Here is a 20,345-nt window from a genome sequence, read left to right as displayed (position 1 = left end):
CAAATTGTCCTAATCTCAGTCTCCCAAGTAGCTAGGATTACAGTATGAGCCATGGTACCTGGCTCTTTTCTCCTTTTAAGTCATTTATCTCAGGTATTGTCACAGTGACAGAAGGCTGAGTAACACAGATTCCTTGGCATATTTGTAGGTCATAATTAAGAAGCAAAAACCTGTTAAAGATGTCTAACAAGCTTCAGCAAGTCATTTTCTTCCCAACTCAGCACAAATGTTGGGGCTCAGCCACAAAAACTGACTTTGACCTGGTTTTGGACACTAATGGCTATGACATGAACAGAAAGATGCAGAATGCTGCGAGCAGATCGTGCAGCCAGGGTGGCTCACTTACATGAAGCCAGCAGCAAAAGTGTTGGACAAGAAGGGCGCCCCACCTCCGTAGGCAGAGCTGGTTTCCCCCAGCCATACCTTCTTGCTGGGTCTGGTTTCCTCCACCACCTGCAAAAAAGGAAAGTCTCCATGGTAACTACCAGTGAGCTGGCCAGCTGTGGTGCTGAAGATGAACAGTGTTCAAACCTGTCCCAAGACCATCTGTCCCACACAGTTACAAAATGTGCTCACAGCCATTTAGAACTTAGGCCACTTTCTTTTATTGGAAGGCTTGGGTGTGGAAGGAACAGAAATAAACCCGTTATTATGGTCTCTGATAGTTAATTCTACTGAAAGGCTATGGAAGTATTTTTTAATTTCTAACCAACGTACATGGGTAAAATACAATGCTGAGGAGGAAAACAAGGGCTAATAAGAAATAGTGCTTGTTCTCTAAACTTAGAAAAATATTTGTGCAGGGGGGACAAATGACCTAAACACTGTATGCACATGAGAATAAATGAATTTAAAAACAAAAACATTTGTGTATATGTTATAAATTATATATATATATATATATATATAATTTAGAACTAAGTAGACTATAAGATAAGGACTTTGGCTTTACACGAAAAATTTAGAAAGAATATTACCTGGAAAATTTTTTGCACAGATAAAATAAAAGTGTCCAGCACATCAGGGTTTAGAAAATCTTCTTTGGTAGCAATGCGTCCATTCAAATAATAGCTAAATTATTCAGAAAAAAATAACAGTTTACTTTGTGATTTTCAAGCAACTGCCAATCTTATTATCCTTTCTTATCCCCATTATAAAAAAAAAAAAAAAAGGCAGGGGTTTCACCAGGGAGGGACCACGATGGAAGGGAGACAGAGGAAGAGACCATTGAATTTGCATAACTAGAAATCGGTTGTTCTGCCTTAAGAACAGCCAATACTCAGGAACTCCTGAGTTACCTGTATTTCACAAGCAATTGGTTGTAGCTACTCTTATATTCCATGAGTTAACTGGCAGAGTAACTTTGTCTTTATAGTAGCCAACATATTATTTTTAACTAATGTTAAATTTTTGCTTTATCAATGTTAAAATTCTAGTACAATGCTGCTTGAGAAACTATTTGTTTCTTGCTTGAATTACAAAGCCAATAGCACTTAAGTGGAAGTAATTTTTTGAAACAGCAGTAAGTAAAACTAGCTTTACTTTCCCAGTATTAAGAATAGAGGACATACTTACTGATGCCATGTCATTGAGTCAATCACGTCCCCACCAGCTTTCAGGAAACTAGAAGAAAAACTGCCATGGTATCACTTATTCCCCATACATCTGCACAACAGTTACACGAGTTCCATTCCTAGAAAGGGCTGCTTACTATAAGAAGATCAAACACAAATGTCCTAATCTTAGGTGCCATTTGTCCCAGAATCCTTGGCACTCTGAGCCAGCATTTCCTCTGTGGTAAGCCATGTCATCAGCAGCAATTTGTTTAATAACTTGTGGACTTATGGGAGTTCTCCACCAGACAGAATTTTTTTTTTTTCAGTACTGAGGTTTGAACTCAGGGCCTACACCTTGAGCCACTCTGCCAACTCTTTTTGTGATGGGTTTTTTTTGAAATAGGGTCTCATGGACTTTTTTTGTTCAGGGCTGGCTTCAAACTGTGATCCTCCTGATCTCTGCCTCCTGAATAGCTAGGATCACAGGCGTGAGCCCAGCTAGAAGCACTTATTCTTCAGAAAAAGTCCCATATCCCCTTGCTCTTACCTCGTTAGCAACTTCACTGTCTTTCCCCGGGGCTGGCCAATATCAGGTCCATAAATTTTCGCGCTTTTGAAAGTGAACTTCCCTAGAAGCTTCCGTAACGCAACGAAATCTTCTCCTAACTGTGATCCGTTGACGAACACACCAGCCTTCTTCCAGAAACTGTTAGGCTCTGAAACACAGCAGTTTTCACGTGACTTACCTGAGCAGTTTTCATTTGAAAGCAAGCAAAGTAACAAGCATTTTCCAAAATAAAAAAATTAGAGTTTAAAGTCAAGAAAAGTAAGACTCCCAGTTATAAAGAAGATATTCTAGAAAAATTAAAATTTCAACTATGTAACTTAGGTATGAAGGGGTATTAAACAACTTTAAGCTAATAATGAGCATATTGAAAAAATGGCTATTTGGGGAAAAGTCTGTATCCAGTATTTAATAATCTAATTTACTTAAAAAAAAAAAAAAAGAGCAGGGCATTGCTGGCACACACTTGTAATCTTAGCTACTCAGGAGGCAGAGATCAGGAGGATTGTGGTTCGAAGCCAGCCCCAGGCAAATAGTCCGTGAGACCATATCTTAAAAAAACCCAACACAAAAATGGGCTGGTGGAGTGACTCAAGGTTTAGGCCTTGAGTTCAAGCTCCAGAAAAAAAAAAAAAAAAGAGCAGGAGAAGGACATTTAATCACTTAATGGTCAGAACAGTGCCTGCCTGGCATAGATAGAATGCGTTCATCAAAGCACTACATTTTATTTTTTCCATTTTATATTCAGTCTTATTGGCTGATGTACCAAAAAGTCCTATAAATATATTTTGAATACATATGGCTAATCATGAACACTTTAGTTAGGACTCATAAATTTCTTGCAAAAATAAGGGGACACTCAGTTGCTTGCCCTGGGTAGGAGCAACTTCTAGACAGCTCAAGCATGTAATGAAGATGGGCTTGGGGTTGTGGAGACCAACTGATAAGTTGAGCCACAGAGAAGGAAGAGAAGAATAAAATCAAACTGTTTACTTCACAGTTTTGTTGAGTAAAACTAGCAGGCCAAGCATAATGGGCTTAGAGACTCTGAAAATCTCAGGGGAACCTGGGAGCTGGAGAGGTTACTGGCTCCAATAGTTTTCTCACCTCAAAAACAGCATAAAATGGTGCGTGCTTATAATTCTAGCTAACTTGGGAGCTTAAAGAGGAAGATCAACAGTTTGGGGCCAACCCAAGCAACTTAGTGAGACCCTGGCTCAATATAAAATTAAAGGTGGGGGGAGGGGCTGGGGATAGCTAATAATAATAATAATAAGTAAACTGGGATCAGCAATAGGTTCTGGGGTATACTATGCTGTCCCCAAAGTGCTATTGTTGTGCACTTGCAAGAATGTGCCTAGGCAGAAGTATATTTGCTCATGATAAAAAGAATGTCAGCTATCACAATGAAACTCCCTACATTGTGCAATCAATATATATTTAAAAAATCTTTTTAAAAGAATGTCATAAATGAGAATAAACGAAGACCAGTTTTGAATCTGTTTATCAGGGCAGTGTTCCTAGGGTGCTTACCGTTGCCTAGTTCCCATGAAATGTTGTAATTCTTGGAAGAGCAGTAGTCCAGGAGCAACTGAGCGTTAGAACTGTTCCACTGCAAATCTGCTGTTCTCAGTAATGCATTTAGACCAAAGATCAAATTCAGCCCTGAGCAATTTGCAAAAGTATACAGCATATCCACTGAGCTTCCTAGAAGAAAAAGGTTGCACTGTAATGGTTAGATGAGCACCACAGTGAAGAATCTTCCAGGCTTGATCTTCATGGTCAGTTACTATTACTGTTGTGAAATGAAAAAATTCCAGTTCTAGTAAGTGACTACCATGATTTGTAAGTGAAGACAAAATTAGATGGGCAAGTTTTTAAAACACTGACTTCATTTGCTTCAGCTGTTGGAAGTTCCCTGCAAGGTACAAGAGTTTCTAGTCTGGTCACTCAGGCTATCCAAGTGACTGGAGGTGAACTGGGGAAACACGGTTATGGCCTAATATGCATGGGCCACACTGTCATGAGCATAAATTCTACCTTTCATAATCTAAATAGCTCTGCTCACATGCTCAACTGTGAAATGTTTGCATCATTTAAATTATATTTAAAACATCTTTAAATTCTTGTATGATTTATGAATTTGAAATAAATAGGCAAGCACTGGTGGTTCACACCTATAATCTTAGCTAATTGGGAGGCTGAGATTGGGAGGATAGCAGTGGAAGGCCAGCGCTGGCAAACAGTTCTCGAGACCCAATCTCCAAAATAACCAAAGCAAAATGAACTGGAGGTGTGGCTCAAGTAGTAGAGTACTTGCTTTGCAATCGGGAAGCCCTGAGTTCAAATCCCAGCCCCACAAGAAAAAAATAATATAGAATTTTACATTACAAAATAGGCCCAGGGAAGCAGGGCTGTGGTTTCTAAACTATGTGCCAAAGGGCCCTGGGGACCCACAGTCAATTAAAGGATATGGTTGTGGGAGTCAGCAAAATACAGGACAGGTATTTGTGTACTTGTGTACCTGGTGGCAATGATATAAAATTAAGTATGGTGCTTAAATCAAGTATTGTATGTATAATAAGTCCTTGTGATTTTCAAGCATATTTTTGAGTCATTTGTTAAACAGAAATTCACTCTTGAACTCTTCTAGTTTTTTTTTTTAAACTGTATCTGGAAAGCTTAACCTTTTCCTTAGAAGTGACTTTGCTTTCGGTTTCTAAGCCTCCGGCAAAAATTCCCTGGAGAACCACAGCAGTGAAACCCCAGACTCAGCATTACTGACACACTCTGCTGAGCCACACAACCCTAGCCAGCTGCTGCAGGTGTTGTGATATTTGCTGTGTCACCCACTTCCGCAGAGCTGCCGCCAGTCATTAGGAGTGACATTAGGATTTGAGAAGCTCGGAGTCCTGAGGCCCAGCATTCTGCTGTTAGAATCAGTTAAGAACAATGTCGAGCTTGGGATCACCAAGCCTATCCCAGCCCCCACCCTCATTTGTCTATGAGGAAATGCAGATCCAACTGGGCAAATGCTTTGCCAATGTCACATGGGTTTTTGGTGCCAGTGCCATCTCTAGAACCTATTATAAAAGGATGACTCAACTACCTTAGTCACAACTGAGTTACAGGTTTACATATTGCAAAATCGCATTGTAGAAAGTACCCTGGATTGGGAATCCTAAGCCCTGAGCTCTGGGTGCAGCTAACCCACTTACAAGCAAGTGACATCTTCACCCTACAGAGGCCCCAGCTTTGGTTGGACAGTCCTGGAGTGAGAACCATCCATGCTTACTCCATAAAACCAAGGTTGAAATGACACAGGTGAAAGCCACTTTTAAGCCATAAAAACCCCTCATAGGTACAAAGCACAGTGACTGCCTTACTCTCTCACAAAGATAATAGCATTTTTCAAAAAGCCTACAATGCTCGTGTTTTCAAGTGTGCAGTCAATACCTCCTTTACTCTTCCTCTATTTCTTCATTCTTCCAAATGCATTAGGAATTTACATAGCTTGAAATTCTACTATACATTCCCCTGCAACGTAACAAACTAATATCTCCTAGAATAAAGGCTATATATTTCTGAGTTTAAAATCTACTTTTAAAAATAAAAATAAGAAGTGCTAGGCATGGTAGCAGAAGCCTGTAATCCTAGCTACTTGGAGGCAGAGATAAGAGGAAGATGGTTTGAGGCTGGCTGGGCAAAAGCACAGGAGCCTATCTGAAGAAAAACACAACAACAACAAAATGGCAAAAACACCGGGGTCATGGCTCAAGTGGTAGAGCACTTGCCTAGTAAGCTTGAGGCCCTGAGCTCAATCCCCGGTACTGCTAAGAGATAAATACAGAAATAAAGATAAGAAAAACAATCCCACTGAGTCTACTTCCTTCCCCAAATAGAAGAAACAGAAAGAAAACTTATAACTAACTGTCCTCGTCCCAATTATTTTCTGAACTCTCATCTCTCACTCTGTGGGAGAGTGGAGAGATGCTTGGGGTGGAGATAACGCAGACAGCACACTTCGGGTGCAGTGCACTGTGTAAGTTTACACCGCGTGGGGCCGGGGGTGGGGGTGGAAGAGCAGAGTGATGAGGAAGAGAGGAAAGGAAAGCAAAGCATTGGCTCATTCCATACGATCAGTGTAATAAGGGCCCTCCTTCTGCAGTTACACCCACAATTACTTCTGAAATGTCGCCTCTTTCTCCTGCCCAAACAGGCTTACAGTGTGAGTCTGTGTCCTCATGATGAATGTCATCGTCATCTTCTACTTAAGTAGAACACACCACCCAAGAGGACCCAGGTTAGAAAACTTAACCTGTATCTCGTAGGACACCTGTTTTAAGGGCACAGGCCACTAACTGAGCAATGAACACTTCTCTGCGTCTGCATTTTAGCTCTTTCTTTCACTGCACGATGACCCCCAAGTCACTTAGCCAACACCAACCTCAGCTACAGATTGAAAACAACGGGTTGAAACACCTATTAGCTTCTGAGATATTTGCCACCACTCATGAGTAGGTGACCGGATTGATTTCTATGTTTCCATGACATAGATTAAAATTCAAAATCTCCAACAGAAGTCAAACATTTCCCAAAAGGAATAAAATATCTGAGTTTGTTATACATTTTAGCATTGCCAACAGGGTGGTTGGTGTTACACTAACCCAGTTGTGCAGATGGCAAAGGGAGACCATGCCCGGCTGTTGGAACTATGAAGGGCCAAGTGTCAGAGGCAAGTAAAGATGTTGGGGAACCTACATCTTGGTAACAGAAGGATCACGTGAGGTGGCAAACGTATTCTAGAAACTAGTATAATGTTAAATATGACCCCATCCCCCCAAATCAGGAATCCACTGATTACATAATATCAGGTGTCCTCTCCTAACTGGTCTGTGTCCTAATTTATTACAAATGAGACTGTACCACTGTGGATCACTTGTGCTTTCTGTCATTCCTTTAATGAGATCCAGGACGGATCCACCCTATGCCAAATTTAATTCAGCAATAAATCATGCTCATTAAAATGGCAGAGTAGTTTCCTCTCCTCTTAAGAATGCCAAATGCCTGCTTAGCAAGCATGAGGCTCTGAGTTCAAACTCCAGTACCACGAAAAAAAAGAGTTCAAGACTGACAAAATTAAACCGGGTGCTGGTGGCTCACACCTATAATCCTAGCTACTTGGGAGGCTGAGATCAGGAGGATTATGGTTTGAGCTCAGCTCAGGCAAAAAATTTACAAGATCCCCATCTCAACCAATAGTTGGGGGTAGCTGCACATGCCTATCCTCCCAATTATGCAGGAGGCTGAGATCAGGAGAATTGATTTTACCAGGTCAGCTATGGCAAAAAAGTTTGCGTGATCCCCACCTCAATGGAAAAAGCTGGGCATGGTGGAGGGCATGAACCCAGCTATGGTGGGAAGCATCAAATAAGAGAATAGAGGACTGGGCCTTCCTGGACAAAAAGTGAGACCCTATCTTTAAAATAACCAGAGAGAGCAAAAAAGGTTGGAGGTGTGGCTCAAGCCATAGGGTGCCTGCCTATAAGTGTGAAACCCTGAGTTCAGACCCCAGTCCCGAAAAAAGAAGAAAAAAAGCCCAAAACAGAGAACTACATTAACTGTTAGCACATAATCCATGTTCTGATTTCTTATGTATTACACTTTTCTGTACATCATAAACAAAAATACAAAAAACTGAAAATCCACACGATACACTTAAGTCCAGGTGGTACAGTGAGTCTTAGAAAGACAAATAGTTCACTTTAAATCATGCACAGGAATGCTTTGGAGATACTGCAGGCTTAATTCCAGACCACTGCAATAAAGCAATGAAGTAAGTCACTCAAGTGTTTTGGTTTCCCAGGACACATAAAAGTTAAGTTATATGATATTGTAGCCTATGTAGTGTGCAACAGCATTAAGTACAAAATTATATACTTTAATTAAAAATACTTCATTGCAAAAATTGCTAACCACCATCTCAGTCTGCAGCAAGTCACTGTGTATTTGCTGGTGGAGGGGCTTTCCTGCGTGTCGATGGCTTGACCAATCAGGGCATGGTTGATAAAGGCTGGGGTGGCTGTGACAATTTCTTCAAATAAGACAACAATGAAGTTTGTCTCATAGATTGACACTTCCTTTCACGAAAGAGTTCTTTGTAGGATGCAATACTATTTGACAGCACTTTACCCAGAGAGGAAACTCTTTCAAAATTGGAGTCAATCCTCTTAAACCCTGAGGCTGTTTTATCAACAAAGTGTATGTAATAATCTAAATTCTTGTCATTTCAACTATGTTCACAACATCTCAAGAAATCGCTTTCTCTGCTCAACCATAAGAAGCAATTCTTCATGTGTTAAAGTTCTGTCTGAAGATTGCAGCAACAGTCACATCTTCAGCTTTCACTGCTAATTCCAGGTCTCTTGCTGTTTCCACCCGCTCTGAGTTTCCATCCACTGAAGTCTGGAATTCCCCGTCTTCCACTCTTCCCAACTCTTGTGTTCATATTTGGCTGTCTTCCTATGAACTCTCTCTCTCTGTCTCTCTGTCTCTGTCTCTGTCTCTGTCTCTGTTTCTCTCTCTCTCTCTGTCTCAGCAGTCCTACCATTTCCATTTCAGCCCACTTTGTTTAGCTATTTTTCAAACAGGGTCTTATGTTTCTGCCCTGGCTAGCCTGGACCATGACCTTCCTATTTATGATTCCTGCATAGTTGGGATGACAGGCATGCACTGCCACACCCAGCTTTTATTGTTTAAGAAGATGTCTCTCAAACTATTTGGCTGAGCTGGCCTCGAATTGCGATCCTCCCAATCTCAGCCTCTCAAGTAGCTACAATTGCAGGGTCCTGGCTACAAATGTTCTTAATGTATCTAGAATGGATGCTGGGTGAGAAGGCATGGAAACGACATTAATCTCATTGTATATCTCCTTTAGAGCTCTTGGGTGACAGGTGCACTGTCAGTGAGCAGTAATATTTCAAAGGAATCTATTTTGCTGGGCAGTAGAATTCAAGAGTGGACTTAAATATTTGGTAAACCACGTTGTAAATAAGCATGCTGTCTTCCGGGTTTTGTTGTTCCACTTATAAAACACAGAATAGACCCAATGCAACTCTTAAGGGCCCTAGGATTTCTTGGGCTAGTGAATGAGAATTGGCTTCTACTTAAAGCCACCAGCTGCATTAGCCTCTAACACGAATGCCAGTCGGTCCTCTGATGCTTTGAAGCCAGTCATTGACTTTTCCTCTCTAGCTACAAAAGTCCTCCATGGCATCTTCTTCCTGTATAAGGCTGTTCTGTCAATGCTGAAAATCTGTTGTCGAGCGCAGTCACCTTCATCAATTATCCTGCTAAATCTGTTAACTTGCCATGGCTTGTACGCCAGCCCTGGCACATTTGTGCCATAGAAATGCTGTTTCCCTTAAACCACATGACCCAACCTCTGCTGGCTACAAATTTTCCTTCTGTAGCTTCCTCTCCTTTCCCAGTCTTCACAGAACCAAAGAGAGTTGGGGTCCTGTTCTGCATTAGGCTTTGGCTGAAGAGAATGTTGTGGCTGGTCTGATTTTCTATCTGGAATGCTCAAACTTTCTCCTTATCAGCAATAAAGCCATTTTGCTTCTTCATCATTTGCATGCTCACTGGTGTAGAACTTTCAGTTACTTCCAGAACTTTTCATTTGCACTCAGAACTTGGTTAACTATTTGGTGCAAGAGGCCTAGCTTTTGTCTGCCTCAGTCTTTGAAGGTCCCTCCTTTCTAAGCTTAATCATTTCTAGCTTTTGATTTAAATTAGAGCTGTGTGACTCTTCTTTTTTTTTTTCTTGACTATTTGGAGCCCATGTGAAGTTATTGATCAGCCTAATCTCAATATTCTTGCATGGTAGGGAAGAGGATCCTGAGAAGAGGGAGACAGATGGGAAAGGCAGGTGGGACTACACACATTTATCGATTAAGGTTGCTGTCTTATACAGGCGTCATTCATGGTATCCCAAAACAATGATAATAGTAACATCAAAGATCAATTATCACAGCTCACTTATCACAGATCGCCATGCAGATATAATAATGAAGGAGTTTGAAAAATTCTGAAAATTACCAAAATATGACACAGTGACACAAAGTGAGCACATGCTGTTGGAAAAAAAATGTTGCCATAAACCTTGAATTTGTAAAAGCCAGCAATATCTATGGATGTCAATAAGCCAAGGCAAAATAAAAATTTTTTTAGGAAAAAATGTGAGTAATGCCAGTAAGAAAAGTCAGGATAATGTCAAACTATTTCAGTGAAGGAAATCACCGACTGGTTGAGTTAGTCCTGTGTTTATAAAACTAAGGGGAAATAAAAAAAGAGAAAGCTGCTCATAGGTTGAGACCTAAATATTTAGAGGTCACTGGAAAGCTAACAATCGGCCTAATTTCCACTTGAACTTAGGAATCCTCTGGCCAGTGCTCTCTACCACCTCATACTGTGGGCTGAAGTTCCCTTAGCTGAAATGATCATGACCAGCAGTGTTTCAGATTTCAGAGTTTTGTTTTTATTTTGGCCTTTACCAGTTAAGCATCCCTGATATGATCAAATCCCGAAAGTTGAATTTTGGAGAATTTCAAATTTTAGATTTTCAGATTAGAGATTTTCACCCTGGAGGAGTTTCAGGAAGGGAGAAAGATGAACAATGAAGTATGAATAATTTTTACCTTTTATCCTTTGTACTTTCATATTGTACTTTTACCTGAGGAATACAGTCATGTGCTGACTCCCTAGCCTTCTTTTTATTGGGGGGGTGGTACTGGTGTTGAAACTCAGAGTCTTGCATTTGTAAGGCAGGTGCTCTACCACTTGAGTCCTCAGCCCTTTCTGCTTCACTTTGTTTTTAGATAAGGTTTTGTATTTTTTGCCCAGGCCAGCCTCAGATGAAGATTCTCCTACCTCTGCCTCCAAGTAGCTGGTATTACAGAAATGTGCCTCATGCTTACCCCTTCCCTGCCACATTGTTCTTGAGAGCAATACAGGCCATAATTAGACTGAATTCTGCATCTCATTCTGGGGCCAATAGGCAAAGTCAGAAGATAAAGATAAAGCCAGAAGTTTTGGGTTCAAGATTTCCCATTAACTGTTTTTTTTTTTTCCCTTGTTGTTGGTTATTGAGTCCAGGACTTCACACATGCTAAGTGTGTGCTCCACCACTGAGCAACACCTCAGCCTCTCCCATTAACTCTTGATAGCATTTAATATCGTACAGCTTTACACAATTGCTACAGAGCTTATTAGATCCATGCCCAAGTCCAGCCTATCCAAATATTTTTGTGGCAGGACACATGAGGGCGCCTCATTTCTTACGTGAGTAGGTGCTGTTCTTAAACCGTTTCTCATACTGTTCTTTGAGCAGCAGCTGCTCCTGGAGGGGCCATTCCAACTGTAGCCTTTTTTCCACATCAGAAGGGAAGGATCCAGGTTTGCAAATACCTACAAGTGGAAGAGAGAATTGAGGCTCTGTTTTCACAATGATAAGGTTGAAACCCTGTGCACATATTTAGTTAGCTATTATGTGGTTAATAGCTAAGTAAGCTTCTAGTTACTGAGTATGAGATCAGAGAAAGATATATTTCGCTACATGTGCCAAGTTGGCTGCTGTCCAACAGCCACAGAAAAACAACCCAATAGCAGTTTTCCTAAGAAACATTGGCCACATACAGGACACAAAGCATTGGACATGACTTTGAGCTTTTTGATAATTCAGAAGGTTCCTCAGAAGCTTGAAATTACCAGGGAATTCTAATAAGGAAAATACAACTCAGTTCTCTTATGGTTCATTTTCAAAATACAGCTGGAACTTGTGGTGCACACCTATAATCCCAGCTCTTGAGAGGTTGAGGCAGAATTTTGAGCTCCAGGCCAGCCTGGGCTACAAAGCAAGTACATAGTCATTTGTTCTACATGGATGAATGATATCTGCTCTGTGGTGGTTGCTTCTTGCCACAATGAAGCTAGGACAGGAATTATGGACTTTTCTGCCTTTAAATTTGGTTCTATCCAAGCTTCTGCGAACACAACATGAGCACTTAGAAAATCCACCACCATCCTGTCAGGAAGCTGCATTTCTTTATCACAGGGCAGCAGGTCCCCAGTGCTTGCTGCCAGGGTCAGTGATGACTTCCTTTCTGGGAAGTTATATACTGTGACTGACTGGCAGCTGGTGTCTCATCCATCCCTGTGTTCACAAAGGGTGTTTCAGAGGATCTTGGGTAATCCCAGTGAGCCCCACAGCCCAAACACACACCAGGATAAAGAAAACTGATGTGGAGAAGACAATTTTCTATCTGACATCTTATAGAGATGTTTTGAACGCACAGGACTGGTAGGAAAGGGCCAAAACTAAACACACTACTCCAACTTGTTATTACAAGAGGACTCACCTCACCTACCTTTTCCTAAGTTTTCTAATTACCACTCTCAAATTTGGCTCAAAAGCTAATTAACTGTTGTAAGTACTTTCTAACTGAAGGAAATAAATAGAAGGAAAATATGTAATATAGGGAATAATTACTATTAATTATATAATGTACATATAATATCGGTATTATTAGCTAATATATTATATTATTATAGGCCAATTATGTGAGCAATATATTTAATAATCTTTCAGATAATGATTTAACTGACATCTGATGTCTGATAGAACTCCTGAAAGTCACAGGAGAAACCCTTAGTATCACTCCCTGGGGCAGGTTTATCAGATTAAGCCTACAAGCTTCTGTTTTTTTGTGGTACTGGAGTTTGAACTCAGGCCCTTGCACTTGCTATATAGCACTCTACCACTCGAGCTGTGCCCCTAACCCTCACACACTTCCAGCATCAGAATCACTGGACAAGCTTGCTAAAGTCAGAATCTAAGGTTGGAGCCCAGAGAGCTAAATGTTCAAACTCCCCTGGGGTGGTATGGATAGTCAATAAGGTTTGAGAACCATCGCCCAATAAATCAAGACTTGAAACCAAGTCTTAGAAGGGATGTGATCTCCACAGCCCTTCTTAGATTTTGCCTCCAGAATAAACATCCTTCGATCTATTGCTGCCCCAATGTCTGATTATCCATTCTAGAGACGATTGTCAGCTGGTCATACTCTTGTCTGTTTGATGTCTTTCTACCCCATGCCTTGTTCACTCCAAGCTGCTCTGTCGTTCAGGAATAACCACTGTTCTATTTATTGATAACTCTCAGTTATGCCAAGCACACCTTGTCTGAGGCTCACAGCCATGCAAACATCAGATGAGGAAACCTCACAGCTTCCTCTTTTTGTTTGGGTGCCTCCACAGGTCAACTGGGGGTCCTTCACTTCTTATTAATTGTGCGGTGTGAGCAACACTTTTCTTGAAGTTCTATCATGACTGAGACAAGTTAAATAAAATATATAATCATTAAGAAGCTTCACCCTGGTTGACTTGAGATTGCCAGTAACTTCTCTCTTCAAAGGTTGGCTCCTTCTTGGGATCAAAAATTAGGAAGTCTGTCTTGGTGCCACCAAATCTTAAGTATGCAGGAGATAAGCCTCTGGCCAAAGTACGAAGCTTTGGAGAACTGTTATGAAGACAAGCAAGAAAGTACTATTATTATTATTTTGTTGCTATGTAGCTCAGGCTGGCCTTCAACTTGCAATCCTCCTGCCTCCACCTCCTTAGTACTGGATTACAGCTATGCACCATCAGACATAACTTCTGATTACTTTTCCAAGACAATTCAGTCAACATTTTTACTTCCTTCTTTCTTGGTGAACCTGTTTCTTAACTTCTAGTTCTAGGGGGATGGAGAGAGGAGGATAAATTCAGGATGTGTTTATACGTAGTAAGAACAGATTTGGTCATTAATTGAGTGTTCAGGAGGAGTCAAGGGTTATGCTTGGGAAGCACCTTGGAAGATGGTAACGGTGTGACAGGTTGGAGATAGGGATGAAGCAGGAGGATGGCAGAGGGCTCAGTTTTGTAGAATTTCAGATACCAGTAGAACACTAAAAACCATGTTTCTGTCAGCCCCTGGGCTATGTGTGTCTGGAACTCAGGAGACACATCTGGGCTAGGGAGTCCTCAGTGTAAGTAACTAGTGACTCCTTGCCCACAGCTCCCAAGACACAACCCTAAAGCTGATGTGAGGAAGTTCCTTTGAGTTACTCAGGCCAGGCATCAATTCTGGTCCCTGGCATTTTGATTATGTTCGATGATACAGAAGACTCATTTGGATTTGTGTAGCTAGTATCTGTAAGCAGTTAAAACTTGGCAAGAGAATGGTGCTGTTTAGGCGGGAAGCTAGCACCTGGAAAAGGAGCTGTGGCATTGTGGCCTGGGTCAGACACCTGACGACCAGAGCTTGGTTCCATAGGGACAAACTCATCACATCACCCTATTTCATTCACAGCATTCACCACTCTGAAATCAGCCTCCTCCTATGTTTCCTTGGTTTATCTATCCCAGTCACCCTCCCAGAAGTAGGCTGCCTAGACAGCTGGAACGTTGTCTGTCTGGTTTATCAGATCCATCCCAGTGTCTAGAGAAATGCCTCGCATCCAGCCAGTACTAAATAAATATTTGTTATGTGAATGAACAGGGAGGCCAGCCTGAAGAAAGGGTAAATGGAGGCCAGACAAGGATTGTTTTCTGAACAAAATTAAAACCTAATGCCACAGAAAGGAAATGACATGTTTCAAAGTTTTGGTATAAAGGGCTTTTTTGTTTGTCTTTTGCAGGGGAATATGTTTGTGTTTTGAGAATACGACATTGACGCCCTCTGACAAAAGCCAGATTTAATACAGCTGCAAAACTTGCCACAAAAACAAAGTAGATGAAAGGCACAGTATTTCAATCATACAGGAACAAGAAAGGGAAAAATATCCACTGCCCCAGTGTCATGGAAATAACAAAAGAATGCATAAAAGCAGCGGCAGCTATCCCATTTCCAGAGCAGTTGGTGAGGGGAAGAAAATCAAGAGTCTACAGGTGTTTCTATTTTACTTTTTGTGCAAAAATAAGTTGCTTATCTATGACACAAAAAGCAGAGGTAGTTTATTAAACTAGTAAACATTAAGTAATATTTTCCATTTCTAGATTTGGAGGTCACCTTATAGACTCCAAAGGGACTAAAAAGGTTGGGCTGAGTAAGTCAGGTTTGGAGTTTTAGCAGGAACAACAATATGGCAGAGGCTTGGGATTATTATAACAAGAGGAATATGGATGGATGATAAATCAAGAAGCCCAAATCAGATATGGAAGAAGTAGAAAGAGGAGGGAGCTGTTCAGTGGAGGACTTTAAAAAAACAGTGTGATGGGAGAAATTGAAAAGGTGGTCTTTTTCAATTCTAGATTGTTGAATCACTGACATTTAAGTTTTGTGTACTCTATGTTCTCTGGTTACAAATGTGAAAAAAACGTGCTCGCCACTGTAGGAAGCCGGAGCCATGTCACCTGATTAAATTAGCACAGGCCTCCTATGAAGTACCTGAGAGGTTTGGGCCCGGGTTCTCCTCCCTCTGTCAATGCTTCTTTTCATTACATCGGTCTCTCATTGCATTTGGACAATATTTTTCTAATGTGTTCTTCCCTGTTTCCTTTAAAAAAATAAAAACTAGCTTGTTTTCTTTTTGTGTACTGTTGTCTCTGTGATCAGAGTCTGGTTTCAAACTCTCTGGCTGACTGTAGCCAAGTTATTTAATCTCCCTGTGCCTCAAGTTCACTTTGAAAAGCAGTCATCTCACAGCACGGTAGCAAGGACTCAATGAATTGCATGTAGGAGGAGCTTAGAGCAGGGCTGGCAAATGACATGGTTCAGGAAGTGCCAGCTATTTATATGATCTCGCCTGCCTTATTCTTTCAGCTCTCACCACTCAGCTCTTGCCATCCTTGCCCACGCAGCTTCACTTTTGACAAACTGTGATTAACAACACCATGTCATCCTCCTTTACTGTGGGCAGACATTAAGCTTAGCTTCATGTATTAACTACCTTGAGGAGAGGAACCTTACCCCCTAAGCGAGCAGTGAAGTCTTAGATCATGGCGGGCACTCCTGCCTGCCTCTCTACGTTGTAGCTGAGAAGAGCTATAGGACAGGAATAAATTGTTTTTTCGGTGGGACTGGGGTTTGAACTCAGGGGTTTGGGTTTGCAAAGCAGGTACTCTATTGCTAAATCACACCTCCAGTCTATTTCCCTCTGGTTATTTTGGAGATGGGCTCTTGGAAACTATTTGCCTGGGCTGGCCTCAAACTATGATACTTCCCATCTCAGCCTCCCATATAGCTAAGATTACAGGCATGAGTCACCAGAGCCTGCCTGAGGAATGAATTGTTTTGTAAAACAAGGAAGAAACAAACAAATAAAACCATCAAGCCATTTGTATTTAGTGCATTGCCATGGGGGAGGGGCAAGGAAAGAAAGTGCTCTGGAAAGCTGTGGTGTGTTAAAAACAGCAAAGGCATTGCCCTCTCTGAAGTGTAGACTAGAAGTTCTGTGTGCTTGGGATGGGTTGCTAGTTAACTGGCATGAGTTTGACTGTACAGTGATCAGGCCTGGACCCTGAAAGTCGTATTGTGGGATTTTTCTTTTGGACCTGTTTCTCTAAGGGGACTCCCCACCTGCCCTTCCCTGGCGAGGGGGTGGGCATATGCTGGCGGTAGCAGAAGAGAACCTACTTTCTCTCACTGCAGCCCTCCAGGACTGGGGTCCTCAGATTTGGAGGCCTGTGGTTCCCATCCCCCAACCAGCTGCAGCCTGGTGTCAACTTCCTACCCCTAAAAGGAAGGCCAAAAAAGCAGGGCTCCTCCCCCCAGGAAATTCTCTCTCTGTAACCACAGGAGAAAAGAGAGGTTAACTGCAATCAAAAGAAACACAGAAAACTGGTGAATGGTTAGCAAACACCATTTGCCAGGAAGAAAAATTAGCTTAAACTTTAAACACTCTGAGTCAAGCATTGTGCCAAGTGTTTATTATTGTATCAGATCCTCATAATAATCCCAAGAGGCAGGTTCTAGAAAGCCTATTCTACAGATGAAGAAACAAAGGCTTGGAGTGGCCAAGCAACCTGGAAAAACCAACTTACCCAGTTTATGACAGTTGGGAGTCAAGCCACGGTGGTCTGACTTAGTGCCTTAACCACTAGGCTACCTGTAAAATTAGCAATAGCACCTGATGGCACCTGAGGGCAGTGTCTAGGTCTGTGAGAGTAGCACGATAATGGACTGGTGAAGATGTGGTGATCAGCAAGGAATGGTGGCACACATCCGTAATCCCAGCACTCAGCACTAGTGCGTGTGTGGTGGTGGTGGTGGGGTGCTGTGATAGGACTCTGGGCTATATAGCAAACCCTGTCTCAAAACGACAAAATATGTGGTAATCTCTGGAAATGACCTAGGATAGTACCTACGGTCCCTGGTCTTGGAATCAGTCTGCACTCATGGAACAGGAGCCATAAACCTACATCAAGTGCATTTCTCAAGGTGAGAAAAAAAAAACAAACAAACCCAAAAACTTAACGGTTGATAAAGCAGCAGCATATCTCACAGCCCCATTTCAGAGACCTTCCTATTCAGGGTCCATGAGTCACTGCTGAAGTCTGCTTGGTCTTACCTAATATTTACATTTTTAATGTAATTTTTCTTTGGCAGCACTGGGGTTTGAACTCAGGGCCTCACGCTTGCTAAGCAGGCAGGCACTTTTACCACTTGAGCCATCTTGCAAGCCCTGTTATGTGTTGGGTATTTTCAAGGTAAGGTCTCACAAACTATTTGCCCCAGGCTGGCTTTGAACCAAGATCCTCCTTATCTCTGCTTCCTGAGTAGCTAGGATTACAAGCATGAGCCATCAGGGCCCTAGGATTTTATTTATTTATTTTTAAGAAAGTAACACTCTTCTCTTTGAGACCTTCTCCAGCTGACGTTTTAAAACATAAAATCTTCCTAGCAGAGTTTAAAGGACGACAGCCCGATCCACAGCTTATCTGTACACTGTGCAGAAAATCCAAAGGCCCCCAGCCCCCCAGGGGCCCTGGCCCAGGTCCCCTCCTCCTAGCAAGGTGCTGGGGCAGGTGAACAGTTTCTTTTCCAGTTCCCCCTTAACATCTGTTATTAGGTGGAGCCCAGCCAACAAGTGCTGAATGAATGAAGAAAAATGGAAACAAGCTGTTTGGGGATGGGGTTAGGGGTGGAGAGGAGCGTGTCCCAAGAACGAATGTGAAGTTGTTTCCGCACAGAGGAGAGGAGAGTGGCCGCCCGGCTGGTGTGGGTGTCCTGAGTCTGGGAGAGGGGACGGGACCTGGGGGCCGGCGCTTACCCCAGGAAGGTGAGGAACCGCGGGTCGGTGGCCAGGTTGGCGTCGATGGTGAAGGACAGGAACGCGGGACTCACCAGGTGCAGCGGCCGCTGGGTGGAGAACTCCAGCTCCACCACGTCGTCGGCCTGTGCGGCTCCAGCCTGGGCGCGAGGGGACAGGGCACCGAGTGGCCCCAAGAGCAGCAGCAGCCGCAGCCCCGGCAGCATCGCGCCCACCTGGCGTCGCCCTCGCGCGCTTCCCCGGGTCCCCGGGTCCCGCGGGCCCACGCCCGCTCCGGCGCACCCTCCCGCCGCGCCCTGCATCCCGCCGCTCCTCCCCTGCATCCCTCCCACCGCTCGCTCCTCTCCCGCCCTGCCTCCCGGCTCGCTCGCATTTCCTTGCAGCTTTAGCTCGGTGGCGGTCACATCCACTTACGAAATCGCGCACACCCATCGGGAGGGAGCGGAGATGGCTCCGATCCAAACGCCCGGGAGGCCTGAGGAGCCGAGCTCCCGACGTCCTGCGTGCCCTGCTGGGGGGCACAGCCTTTCCCTCTCCTAGGTCCCATCAGACCAGAGTGCTGACTGCCACTAAAGCCTCCAGTAGAGCGTTCTTCGCATCCCTTCCCATCTGGCTTAAAACGCTGCTCTCCAAATCTGATGAGCCTTGTGTCCCCTGGCAAGAGCTGTTTTTCGGTAGCTTCCTTAAACTGCAGCTGCAAAGAGGTCAGCCCGCAAAAGTCTTTACCAGTGTCTCATGACAACAGTATTTGGCAGAGCCATAGAGAATTAGGTGCTCTGACATTTGATACTGGGAGCATGAAGCCCCCATAAAAAAATGAAGAGTGTGCTGCCCACCCTGGGTACTCTATATGTTTATCTTTAGCTGTTGCCAAATTTTTCTGTAGTTTTCTTTTGATGCTTTCATTGATGTAGAATGAAATGACAGCAAGGGCCAAGCATTTAGTGCCTAGTGTGTGCCCATCAGGATGAGAAGAGTTCTAGTCGTGTTACCTACCTTGAACTTTCACAACACATCTGCCAAACATATTTTCCTCATTTTACCCTGGAGGACCCAAGCCCTGAGACAGGAACTTGTTCAGGTGTCAGACCTGAGATGTGATGCAGTTACACAAAGCGCCCCCCACCCCCCCCCCCCACACACAGCCTGTCTCCGCTGAAATGCCATTCCCTGCAGGAAGCTTTCCCTACACCTCCAGGCAGAAGAAGTCCCCCAGGACACACTGGCATAGGATCCTGAACCTGTGAGAGGTGACCACAGGCATTAGTGCTGTGATGTCGCACAGCACTCTTGTCTACTGTATTCCAAACTCCCAGAAAGCGGAAGGAGGCTTTGTCTTGCACTCCGTGCTCACCAAGGCTCACACGTGGCACTTAAAACGCCTCCCATAAGTATTTGTTGAGTAAACAAATGATCCTCCAAACCCTTACACTTTTCTGCTTCGATTGCAGCACCAATAAAGTAATAAATAAAAATGGATTGTTTAAGGAGGGGGATGAGAAAGAGTAACAGAGGGGGTGAATCCACCCCTTTGTACAACTAATCTATACTAATTAAATGTAAAAACTGGATTATTTTGAAATGTGTACCTAATTCACATCAGATAAATGCATGGCTAATTTTGCAACCTGAATCAGGTTGATATCCAGCAATGATGGTGTACATAAAGAAATAAAAAAATCATCCTGCTGCTGCAGAATGGAGGTAGAAAAGCAAAGATGAGGTTCTTCTTTTACCTTTGTCAGGCATTGATCCTACATCCCACCCTTTGTCCTTGCCTAGTGTTGTCATGGGCAAAATCACACCAATTTCTTTGGAATATTTGGGTGATTTGAAAACCGGATGGTGGTAAGTTTTCTAAGTTTCAATATTCATGACATCCTGAGATGTGAGCCAGTGCAGTCTACACCTAAG

General features: G+C 42.9%; 1 protein-coding gene across 2 annotated transcripts in view; it reads right to left on the bottom strand.

Moving 5' to 3' along the window:
• The window catches only part of Hpse (heparanase), a 35,409-nt gene extending 16,289 nt beyond the window's left edge, over positions 1-19,120 (bottom strand). The window contains exons 1-8 of one of the 2 annotated variants that reach the window (XM_074041869.1): positions 18,506-19,120; positions 13,554-13,699; positions 11,464-11,589; positions 3,655-3,828; positions 2,104-2,272; positions 1,576-1,623; positions 978-1,071; positions 347-453 (exon numbers count right to left, since the gene is read on the bottom strand). In XM_074041869.1, coding sequence (XP_073897970.1) covers positions 347-453; positions 978-1,071; positions 1,576-1,623; positions 2,104-2,272; positions 3,655-3,828; positions 11,464-11,589; positions 13,554-13,699; positions 18,506-18,804 — 1,163 coding nt within the window. In that variant the 5' untranslated portion in view covers positions 18,805-19,120. Of the gene's footprint in view, positions 1-346; positions 454-977; positions 1,072-1,575; positions 1,624-2,103; positions 2,273-3,654; positions 3,829-11,463; positions 11,590-13,553; positions 13,700-18,431 lie in introns of both variants that reach the window. The other variant, XM_020159088.2, reaches the window with a different exon arrangement.
• Between the last annotated feature and the right edge of the window lie 1,225 nt (positions 19,121-20,345).

The sequence above is a fragment of the Castor canadensis genome, chromosome 9 (genome assembly GCF_047511655.1).
Source record: "Castor canadensis chromosome 9, mCasCan1.hap1v2, whole genome shotgun sequence".
NCBI classification, from domain to species: Eukaryota; Metazoa; Chordata; class Mammalia; order Rodentia; family Castoridae; genus Castor; species Castor canadensis.
Note: the sequence above shows the minus strand (reverse complement) of the source record. Positions and strands in the feature narration are given on the sequence as shown.